Source organism: Monodelphis domestica, chromosome 5 (assembly GCF_027887165.1).
Source record: "Monodelphis domestica isolate mMonDom1 chromosome 5, mMonDom1.pri, whole genome shotgun sequence".
Lineage (NCBI taxonomy): Eukaryota > Metazoa > Chordata > Mammalia > Didelphimorphia > Didelphidae > Monodelphis > Monodelphis domestica.
In genome coordinates, this window is record NC_077231.1 from 213,172,701 (window position 1) to 213,184,845 (window position 12,145).

Consider the following 12,145-nt stretch of genomic DNA (forward strand, 5'->3'; position numbering starts at 1 on the left):
TTGCTATTCACTTTCACTGTTAACCCTGAATTAATACAACAGCCTTTGGGATGATCTCACTCTTAACTCTCTTTCCTTAAATTTATTCTGTACAACTCTGGGCAAAGGATCTTCTTTAACTATCATTCTCATTATCTTGTTACTTCCCCTACTCAAAAACATTTAACTCCCTGCTTCTTACCATGTCACATTTTTTTTCTGACTGCTTTTATGACCTTAGGAATGGAGGAAAACAAGCATTTAAGTGCCTTCTATGTGGCAGACACATATAAATATTGTCTCATTTGATAAGTAAATAACTTAACCTTTGTGAACTTTGGTTTCCTCATCTGTCAAATGAAATGATTAGCACAGATATTATCTAAGTTCCTTTCTGGTCCTTTATTTCAGGTCCCTATGATCTTCTTCAGAAAAGGAAGGAAATAGAGATGGCAAAGTACAAGTAGGGAAAGTATAGGTCCTGAGATTTTATCATGAATAATAGCAGATGCCATAGGATGCCTGCCCTTAGCCCAGAATATGCCAGAATGGTGGAGTTCTGGCATTATATGCAATCCCTGTGAGGCCCTAGAACAGTGATGGCAAACCTTTTAGAGAAGGAGTGCTGAGCCACACTCCCATCCCACCCCCTGCAGACCAAATGCCATGCCCAGCCCCATCCCAGAGCAAATGCCATGCCCTGCCCCCCAGAGACCAAGTGTCATGCCCCTCCTCCCCCTACCCCATTCCACCCCTAGTCCTACCAGAGGGAAGAAACACTCTCATTGAGCTGCTGGGTAGAAGGGTATGTGAAGTGAGGAATGTCCTTAGGCACATGGAGAGGGGGAGGGGAACAACTACACCCCAGTCTGGCTTTCTAGTAATGAACTCTGGTGGGTCACTGCAGGCATGTACACAAAGAAGGCTCTGTGTGCCCTTTTTGGCAACTGTGCCCTAGATTCACCATCACTGCCTTAGAATGTCAGGTGACCATACGTCACATATGTCCAAGAGTAAACCCAGGAGACCCTATTACAAAATCACTCTTTATTAAAAAAAAAAAAAGATAATGTCAATATGAACCCTAATAGCAAGACAGATTATGGTCATGACTTAAGAGACAAATTAGATCAACTTGAACAGCATTTCTCCCTATCTAGGAAAATCAACCTGGAGTAATGCTAATTAGAGTAATTATCTGCCTCTATCACCCAGGGCAGTGATACAAAACCTGTGGCTCTCCAGTCTCTGGAGACATTTAACAATTCCCTACTCAGGTTCTCTTCTTGGGATTAAGTGAGGCATTTCCTGACACTCACTGCAACAGCTGCTCCCAAGAGAACTAGAGTGGCAATTTAAAATAAAATCCTCCACACCACTCCAGTTACACAACCCTCCCTCGCCCCCACCCAAAGAAAACCAAACAAACAAATTTAATACAAAAGCCTAACGAGGACCTAGAAAATATTCTACTCTGACCCCATTACAGCTTTAACAAAATCAGCCTATCATGGAGGATGAGCAGCTATGCTGGCAGGTGCAACTTCTCCAGATTAGTTTTAAGTGATTGAACTTATACTGACTGTCATACAATGATTCACACCCTACTAAAATACACATAAATATAACAGCCATCCACCTAAAAACTGTCATCCCCCAAAAAGGACAAATTAAACAGAGGTAAAAATACATTATCTCTATACATGTTGGGGAAGTAAATATGTGTGTGTGTGTATTCTTTGAATTGCTGATTTTGATATTTCCTCAAAGTACTTCTTGCAGCCAAATACAATCCTAATATAAAAACAGCATTGTAATTAATATCTGTATTTTACTCTGACACCTTTCCAGAGTAAGTAGGTGGCCCTGGGCTATGTCCAATGGAACATAAGCCCTGGCAATTCTTACTGAGCTGGAAAGGCTTTGAGTACAAAGCCCAGTGATGAATAATTACTCAAGAACCCACTTAGCTAAGTTCAGAGAGACACCCATCCCTGGAAGACTACAGGTGATTTTTTTCCCTTTTTTTTGCTCACAAGTCTTTTCAACCAGAGGTGCAGCAATCAGCATCAATAAATGGGAGTGCTCATATCATTGAACCCAAATATCAGTAGACAAACTTGCACTGTGATGTACCCAAGGACAGAGAATAACAATAAGCTAAAATTTGAACCCAGGTCCTCAGACTGCAAATCCACTACATTGTTAGTCATACCAAATTTTCTACAGTGTTTTCTAGAATAATTTCCTAACCCTTAACCCTAAAATAATTATTATGCTAATACTAATGCTAATGTAGTTTTCAAGTGATAAGACAGATTATGGGGACATTATCCTTGCTCTCCTGCATCTTTTAGAATATAAAAGATTTCGGGGGCAGCTGGGTAGCTCAGTGGATTAAGAGTCAGCTCTAGAGATGGGAGGTCCTAGGTTCAAATCTGGCCTCAGCCACTTCCTAGCTGTGTGACCCTGGGCAAGTCACTTGACCCCCATTGCCTAGCCCTTACCACTCTTCTGCCTTGGAGCCAATACACAGTATTGACTCCAAGACGGAAGGTAAGGGTTTAAAAAAAAATATATATATATATAAAAGATTTCCCAATATCCCTTAGGTAGCATTCAAATTCTTTCTTCCAGGACTCAAGAATACTAATAATTCCATTTTCACATATCATGGAAAACTAGGAAACGTTAATTTAAGGCAAAGAAGCAGCTAACCCTTCCCCTTCTCCTGTTCATACTTTACTGACTCTTCCCAAAATCCCCTTCAAAGAACCACAGAGTTTGGAGGAACTATAAAGATCCTCTACTCCCATCTTCTCCTTTTAAAAATAGGGACTGTTTAAACCCACTCACCTATCTATCCACCTACTCTTTTGGTCTTCTGTGTTGAGTCTAATGGCTACCATCTAACTAATGGCCACTAATGATGAACAAATTAGCTGAATATTCTTAAAGTATGCTTTGTTTATTCAATTGATGGTTGCTACAGTATCTGTATTAGAGGCTATCAGTATCTAAAAACAGTTGCATTGAGCCTTCAAAATGATACATTGTACTTGTTTCTACACTTATTTCTCAAAGGCTAATCATTGACTTTCTTTTAACCCTTGCTTTCTTTTTTAGATCTTTTCTCATTCTAAAGCAGAAAGGCAAGAGCTAGGCAAATGAGGTTAAGTGACTTGCCCAGAGTCCCTTAGCTAGGAAATGTTTGAGACCAAATTTGAACCCAGGTGCCCCAAATACTGACTTTTTAAATGTTTTTAATTTGTTCATTGGTTCCTAATAAAGTCAATTAAATGAACAAACTACTAGTTTAAAAATGTCAAGCCAATATAACACACTAATCTGTCAGTCAACAAAGTGGTCAATAATGGGTACTGACTAAGAACATTAGCAACCTCTCTGTGTTTATGGTAAAACAGGAAACATGATCTGGCTGGGTTAGTGTATGTTGTAATGTATCTGCTGAGGGTTTCTAACAGGAAAAATGAGAAAATGAAATAGTCTGCAGTCTCTGAAGTCTACAAAGTATTTTCATACATGATCTCACATGCGCAACTCTGAGAGGTTCTATAGGTGTGTGCTATTTGTATAGATCAGGAAATTGAAGCACAAAAAAGATTTAGTGACTGGACTCCAAACACAATTAGTATGTCTCAGAAGCAAGATTTGATCTAGATCTCCCTGACTTCAAGCCAAACACTCTGTCCCAGGAGTTCTTCACCTGGGGTCTGTAAACTTGTTTAAATGATGATAATAATAACCATATTTCAATGTAATTAGTTTCTTTTGTAATAATGTATTTTACTTTATGCATTTTAAAAAAACATTATCCTGAGAAAGGTTCCATAGGCTTCAATGGACTGCCAAAAGAATTCATAATACAAAAAAAGATTGAGAATCCCTGTTCTGGGCCATGCCAACTCCCTAAACAGGGGAGTTAATTTAAAAAAAGATTAGATATTAGATATCTATCTGGTCCTACTCATAAAACTCTTGATATGAATAAGAAAAACTTTACATTCAATTCAATAACAGTGTACTATCACGGTGGCATTAAGAGAGAAGCTAAAATATTCCAAAATATCAGACTGCATCCATGACAGACTATATTCCTTCATTGGCAGGAGCTCTCTTATGCCCTTAGTTATCTCTTTTAAGAGTTAAAAAAAAAAAACCCTCATCTCTCTTAGCAATACTTTCTATGGAGTGGGCAACTCCTAAACAAAAAGTCAATTGGAACAACTTTGCCTAGGTTATCATACCAGGTTTCTAAGCCGGAGCAATGGTTACCATCAGGCTGATCTGCCACTCCCTAAAAGTTTCCCTTCTAATTTCATAAGAAGGGTGCCCTTATGAAACACTCAAACTGCTTTAAAATAAAACAATCTCACTGTTATAGTTCAAAGCTCTGTTGATTTAAATTGCTAAAGCCCTATTTATATAAAGTGTATGTGGAGTAACTATGCATGTTGGTTAACATATAAATATAATGGTCTATTATTTTGCACGGAGAAGGAATATGAAGAATTCAGAGAAACATGGAGAACTTTATCTGAACTGATGCAATGTGAAGTAGCAGAACTAGAAAAATAATATACACAGAGACACAATCAAAATGGAAAGAATAAAAACCTGTAAAACAATGTAATTTTAGTGACCAGATTCTGGTCCCAGAGAAAAACTGAGGAACTGAACCTCTTCCCTGCCTTTGTTGCCAAAGTGGGGAAGACTATAGATGTGGATTTGCACATACTGTCAGTCACAGTCATGTGTTGATTAGTTTTGCTTTAGTGTTTCTTGTATCTTTTAAAAATGTTTCATACAAAGAATGACTTACTAACCAGAGATGAGGGAAGGGGCATATTCTAAGACATGTGATTTAAAGCAAAAAACAACAATAGTAATAATAAAGTTTAATATATGTTTAAGTGTATGAAAGGAGTAAAGTGAAAACCTGTGGAACATTAGCAGTCACTTCATTTGTTTGGGCCCTCAGTTGGTTCATCATTAAATTTAGACTGAACTTGAACTAAATAATCTTCTAAGGTTCCTTTCAAATCTAACATCAGGTGACTGTATTTGTGTGCATCCTTAATTCTGTCCTTGGGTCCCAAATTGATGTGTAATAGTTACTTTAAACGCTGTTCTCTTTTAAGTTTCTCCTCCAAAGCTACTTGGAAGTTCTTCAACATTGGTCCAATGAAAGCTGAGGATTGGGGTACCTTTTATTGCTCCCCTTTTCTCTTCAAGGAAGCTGTACCTTTCCACCAGTAACTGCCCTTCTTTTCAATCCTAAAATACCCTCCCCCCAGGGTTGACATTAGAAAAGAGGAGGAGGGGTGGCAGTCTTTTACCCTACAAACATTTCTAAACTATTAGCTCAGAGACCAATAGGTTCCCAGTGTCCAGAAGGACCAAATGAATACACGTGAGAAATAAAATTAAGTCATTTCCCTAACAAAAACCCACCCACATGCTTCTTTATAAAGTATGCCTTTTAATTGCAAGCCGATGAAGTTACTAAATTGCTTCTAATATAAAAACAATGCTAACTCCTTTCATGCCGCGACACTTAAAAATCACAATATTTCCACACTCCACTATACTAATAACGCCTCTTCAAAACAACAAAAACAAAAAAAAATTTTAACGATTTCTTTCTCAGGAAAGAAAAGAAAAGAGCCATAATCAGAGAGCTTTCTAAGAAGGCTTCTTCGGCAGGCTGTTCTTTGTGTACTGTGGCAACCGGGATACTCTCTGTATTTGGGAGCTGCAAGCTCTTCAAAGTAATTCTAAGACCGCTCGAAATATACATTTTGAACAAAATCTTTCCCGGTAAGATATCAAAATATTTCCTATGCCACCATTCATGTGGCCAGGCAATAAATTCCCCGGTTCGTTGTGCCTGCACATTTGCAGGATAGGTTGGGCATATTCTGCAGTGAAGCCACGAGATCGACCGGAGGACCTGCCCCTTACCCTATGGGTACCAAGGGTGGGTGGCTTTGCAGACCTTTGGCAAGACTGCTCAGAATCCGGTTTCTTGGCCGCTTTCTTTATTTTCTCCTTGCCTTTATTTGTTGGGCCCAGGGAGAAGGGGTTGTCTAGGGAGTGCATCCCACGAACGGCAACGAGTGGCGTACGGAATAAAGGAGGGGCGGGGAGGGAACCCGAATGCTAAAGCCCACAGTGATAAAACAAGGCCTGGTGGCAGCTGTACCCAGGAGAGTCTCCCGCCCTGCTTCCAGGGTCCTTACCTGCAGCGCAGGAGGCCGGCAGGGTCAGCAGCAGCACCATGAGCCCCGCTAACCACAGCACAGGGCGGCAGGCGAGGCGCAGGAAAGGCCCGTGGCCCCCCAGCACCGGCACCCAGGCGATGCAGCCTCGGATCTTCCCGTCCATGGCAAAGCCCTCGGAAGTTAGCGCCGCGCCTCCGGCATAGCCCACCGTTCGCTCCTGGGCCGGCCTCTCTCGCGGCACACCGAGGCGCGCGGGTCGCGCGGGGAAGGATGCTGGTTGGGGGACAAGACGCGAGGAAAAAGGGATGAGAGCCCCAGCGCCCGCTCACCCGGCCGCCGGCCGCTCCTCCCCCTCCGGGAGGCGCAGCGCAGCTGTCCGGGCAACGCTCAGAGAAGCCTGGCAGCGGCCAAGGCGGGCCAACGAGCACCACCTCCAGGCCGGCCTGCGCTCCTGCCTCCGGACAGCCGGCCGCCGGCGGGGAGAGATGCCCGAGCCTGGAAGGAAGGGAAGGTGGAAAGAGAGGGACGCGGTTGTGGCTGTGGTTGTGGCTGCGGCCGCCTAGGCTGCCCCTTCTCAGTTCTCCATCAGCCCGAGTCGCCCGCTTCTCCCAGCGCCCTGGCCAGGGAGCAGCAGGGGCTGCTTCCCCGCCCCTATCTGGTCCCGCTCCCCAGGAGACCGGCCCCCGCGGGGACTACCCGCCTTTCCCAAAGGGGGAGGGAGTGAGTATCCCAGAGCGCGCGCGAGCGCGTGCTCGGAAGAGAAGAGGAGGAGGAAAGGAAGGGGCGGCTGCTGCGGGGACCCCCGATCTTTCACTCGGCGCTCCTGGGCCCCGCCCCCGAAGTCTCCTCCTCCATTTGCTCCCGGGAGGCCCGCGGGCTAGTGGACCCACCGCTGCAGGGAGGGGCGCACTGGGAGCCGGGCTGGCGTGGGAGAGGAAAGGGGGGGGGGGGCCGAGGAGCCGGAGGAGGGGAGATCTGGCCAAAGGGGATTTGCGCTGCGGAAAACCCGGCAAAGCGAGCACTCCTTGGCTGGAGCAGGAGTCTAAGGCTAGGTGGAAGCCTTCTCTCTTGCTTTTCTCTCTTTGCAGAGAAGGTTGATCTTACTTGGTCCCGGCATCTCATCACTGGGAAGCATATAGGTTTCTGGGATCAGGAAAGGGAAAGTCAGAAGAGAAAGGGAAAAAGCTGAAGCAGAAGGAGAAGCTAGGCCCTTTATGAAAAGGAAAGCCATATTGGGGAGAAAGGGGAGTCAGGAATTCCTACGGTCAGGATTCGTTGTGCACAGGGAAATGAGGAGATCATTTAAGAATGATCAAGTATCGTTTAGGTCTCAAAATTGGATGCAGTATAAATGCTAGCCTGAAACATTTGTAATCTAATCTAAAAATGTAGTTTTAAATCCAGTTTCCAGCCTTTTCTGGCCCCCTCATATCGTAGAGCTAGCCTGAAAATGAGTTGATGAACTAGGGCAGGGATCCAAGAGGAAGGTGAATTTGGTACCCACTGAGCTTTCAGATAGCCCGCGTTCGACAGAGAACCAGCATTCCCAATGCGAATCTGACAGACGTTTTTGATCCTTCTCCATACTGAGGTCGCCACTTTTCTGCCACAATTCCTGCCCTCTCCCACCTCCCCCGAGTAACTTACATAGTATATCCTACTACTTGGGCAATCATAAGAATTCTAGGAAATGAAGGAAGGAATTGGGGACCGCACCGTAATTGTAGACAGTCTGGGAGTTGAAATGATTTAAAGATTGAGTAGGGGTACCCTTAACACTCCAACATTTTTTCGCTTTTTAGAAACCTCTCTTTTTTGCATAAAGTCTGAATAAGCTCTACAATCTCATGAATGCCTATCAAAATAATGCCTTTTGTTGATCAGTTAAACATAATTTTCATTTGCAATGGTTTCCAGTAATCATGGGTTCAGCAGATCTGAGTTTTGCGTCCTAGGTCAGTCACTTACTAGCTATATGACCCCTGCCAAATCTCTTTGAAATAAGTTTCCTCATGTGTAAAATGATTGCATTGGATATAATGATCTCTGGGGTCCCTTCCCAGTCCAGTATCCTGGGATTCTTATACCCATAGCCAGCATGCATTGCTAGCTACTTTTATGTCTTTCATTTAACAAGCATTTATTCTCTTTCCCATCTTCCCCCATTAAACAAACAAAAAAAAAAAGAGGGAGAAAAACACCCTGTAACAAATAATCAAGAAAAATACATTCACACCTTAGCCATGTCAAAAAATATAGGCTTTAATCCTGCATCTCGAGTCTATCATTTGTCTGTCAGGATAGCATGCTTTATTCAATCTTCTGGAATTGCGATTGGTTTCATTGCATTGGTCAGAGTTTTTAAGTCTTTCATTGTCTTTACAATGTCTTTATTCTACAAATTGTTCTGGTTCTGTTTACCCTTTAAGCATTCATTTCTGCTACTTCTTGCCAAAATGGCCTCTAATATTCTCTCCCTCCTCTCAACTCAGGATTTATTATCCATTCCATTTACTTGATAATTAATCAGCTACATCCTCCTGCTACTTCTTGCCTTTAAGTCTCACATTGTTATTTCACTTTTCATATTTACGGCTCATTTCTCTAATGAGATTTAAAATTTTCAGTGTCAAGGATCATACCATATATCTTTGTATAGCCAAGTGTCAACAAACCTTTGATCCTGATATGGGGCATCCCTCTGATATGTTACATATTCTCAATGTGAGCGCTTTCCGGAAAGATAAGATCATAGGACTAGGGTTTTAAAAGCCAGAGTTGAGGGGAAATATAGCCTACATTTGGACCCAAAGTAATGTTGATTTGAAAAGGAAAAAAATTTTTTTTAATATAGGTCAGAATGGCCTTATTCTCAGTTCTCAACAAAAATGAAGGATTTGCTTTTTTATCAAAGAAGGGAAAGGCTCAGGTGGAATTCAAAATCACAACTTCCTGGTCTGCAGGCTTCACCTGACACAATTCTGTGTTTGCCTAAATACTAAAGATGCTTTAGAGCAAGAGTTCTTAAGCTTTCTTGTATCATGAACCCCTTTGGCAGCCTGGTGGAGCCTTCTCAGAATAATGTTTTTTAAACATATAAAAGAAAATAGTAAGATTGGGCAAAAACTCAATTACATAGGAAAAAAAGTCATGAAAATACATAGTTTAGAAACCTTACCTTCTGTCTTAGAAAGAATATTGTGAATTGGTTCCAAAAAGAGCAGTAAGGGCTAAACAGTAGGGGTTAAGTGACTTGCCCAAGGTCACACAACTAGGAAGTATGAAGTCAGATTTCAACTCATAACATTCCATCTCCAGGCTTGCCTCTCTATCTACTGAGCCATCTGAAATTATTTTTAAAAAGAAGTTCCTAGATCCCAGTCATTTATTTGCTCTAGAGGTATAAGGATGAATGACAACCTATAACAAGGGAGAAACCTCCATAGAAAGCCCAGAAAGTATCACCAGTAAAAAGGAGAAAATTATTGAGTTTGTGTTTGTTTGTTTTTTTTTTGTAGATAATATGATGGTTTATCTAAAGAACTCTAGAGAATCGCCTTAAAATTAATTAAAATAACACCAGTGAAGTTGCAGGAAATTAAATAAATCCACATTAGCATTTCTGTATATGACAACAAAAAGTATTTCAATTGTCAGCACTTAGATCACTTTGCTGCAATGCACTGAAATGCTAGAGGCAACTAGTTTTATAGAGGGAGGGGGCTGATAAGCACCTTCAAGGAGGGTGGCATACTTCCAGATTTAAAGGATGAATGGAACTGGGACCTAGTTCTCCTGACTTCTTTCAGAGCTCTTTCAATGGCACTAAACCATGCTCCCTCTAAAATTAAGATGAAAGATGACAACCTTGCACACATTCTGTAGAGCTAGTTGCTGGTCAGGCCAGGATCCTACAAGCAACCTGAGGAAACTACCTTGAAGAGACCAAAAGTCAGTCACCTCAGAAACTTGTTGACACTGAAGGTAATTTGAGAATTGCTTAACCTGAATAATTTCCACAGATGCCTGGACTCAAGGAGCCAGTGTAATAGGAGGGCAGAGCTTCTGTTGCCCACTAGGAAATGAACACAACTCCAATCAGTCATAGAGACCTTGACTGACAAAGAGGACACATTTTCTTAAGGCCTCTGACTTTTTAGGGAGCCTTGCGGTGCAGTGGATAGGAATGAGTACTATAATTTTCCTAGCATATCATACCTATTTTTTCTTTTCAGAAAAATCTCATATTGGGGGTATGTCATCATGAAGAATGTTCTATCCCATTTAAGAAGCTTAGAGGGAAACTAGGATGAGATGTATGAGACAAATTGCTTGGTACAGTAGAAAGAATCCTAGATCTGATGTTGACTTGTTGCTGTTTAGTCAACTCTTATTCTTTGTGATTGCATTTGGAATTGATTTGCCTTTTCCTTCTCCTGCTCATTTTATAGATGATGAAATTGAGGCCAACAGGGTTAAATGACTTGCCTCAGGTCACATAGTATCTGAGGTCACCTTTGAATTCAGGTCTTCTGGACTCTTGGCCTGAGGTTCCATTCACTTTACTACCTAGACAAGAGACCAAAGCTCAAATCCACAAATGTGGAACCTTTGGCAAATCACTAAAACTTTCCAAATTTGTTTTCTCATCTCCAACATAGGAATAATACTACTTACATTGTCGACTAGGTGGTAGCTATGAGAAGAAAAGGTAACTACATTCTCTATAATAGAACTCTGCTTCCAGCTCCAAGTATCATGTTTAGTGAACAAAAAATGCCTGGATTTGGAATCAGAAATCCCACATTCAGTTCCCCAACTTACTATCTGTGTGATCTTGGGAAAGGTATTTAACATTTCTGGCCTTTAGTTTCTTCATTTGTAAACAGTGAGCCTAGAAGACCTCTAGGTTCCTTCCAGTTCAAAAACTATGATTTTAATATTTTTATTCCTACTTCATATAAGTAATATCCCTGCTATACACCTAGCAACTTGATTCATTGAATATGAAAACAGGGGAACTTTAGTAAACAACTTTATAGAGTATAGTTAGTTCAAAGAAAACAATGTTGGAAATGGGTAACAATAGGATAGGTAAAAATGTAGAAGTATTACCAAAAAAAAAATCCAAAACTAGTTGGACAGAACTCCTATGGAGAGAATTCTCATTAGGATAACTCAAAATTGATAGTCGTTATTCTTGGTAGCACCCTAGAACCTAACATTAAAACTCCAACCTGTATATGATCAAATTTTAAAATCTAGAGTCACTGGCACTTGGGCAGCTAGGTAGTATAATTCTGGGGCCAGACTCAGGAAGACTAGAGTTAAAATGCAGCCTCAGATCCTTACTAGCTATGCAACCCTGGATAAGTCACTTAATCTTTGTCTCAGTTTTTTCACATTTTTTTGTCTATTACTTTCCTATTTCAACATGAGGGGGAAAGATAGAGCCAAGATGCCAGAGGAAAGACAGAGGTTCATTTGAGCTCTCTCAAATCCTCCTCCAAACAACTCTAAAAAAAATGTTTTAAAACAAATTTTAGAGTGGTAAAGCCCACAAAAAGATGAAAGGGAATCATTTTCCATACCAAGACAACTGGGAAGATCAGCAGAAAAGTCTGTCACACTGGGGAATAAGTAGAGCAGGCCTTGTGGGAACTGAATTGACAGCAGTATCTTCTTGAGCTCTTAGCTATAAGGGGCTTGGACAACTGGTCAGAAAGAGATCACAGGGTCACATTGCTGACCGTGAGTGTGGGACTCTGTTACACTGCCCATGCTTGAATCACAGTCCCAGAGCAAGGAGTACTCTTACATTAGAGCATTGAGCCACAGGGGAGCAGAGGACCCTAATTACAGTTCCAAGGGGAGAAAAAGTGCTTATGGTTGGCCAGAATAGATCAGAACTAGGCCAGGAA

General features: G+C 41.7%; 1 protein-coding gene across 5 annotated transcripts in view; it reads right to left on the reverse strand.

Annotated features, from left to right (window-relative positions):
• KIAA1549 (KIAA1549 ortholog) overlaps positions 1–7,046 on the reverse strand; it is a 181,215-nt gene extending 174,169 nt beyond the window's left edge. For 4 of the 5 annotated variants that reach the window (XR_008912321.1, XR_008912320.1, XM_056799748.1 and 1 more), the window contains exon 1: positions 6,243–7,046. Coding sequence is in view for 3 of the 5 variants with exons in the window: in XM_056799748.1 (XP_056655726.1) it covers positions 6,243–6,387 (145 nt within the window). In the remaining 2 variants the exon portion in view is untranslated. The remainder of the gene's footprint in view (positions 1–6,242) is intronic. The other variant, XM_056799749.1, reaches the window with a different exon arrangement.
• Between the last annotated feature and the right edge of the window lie 5,099 nt (positions 7,047–12,145).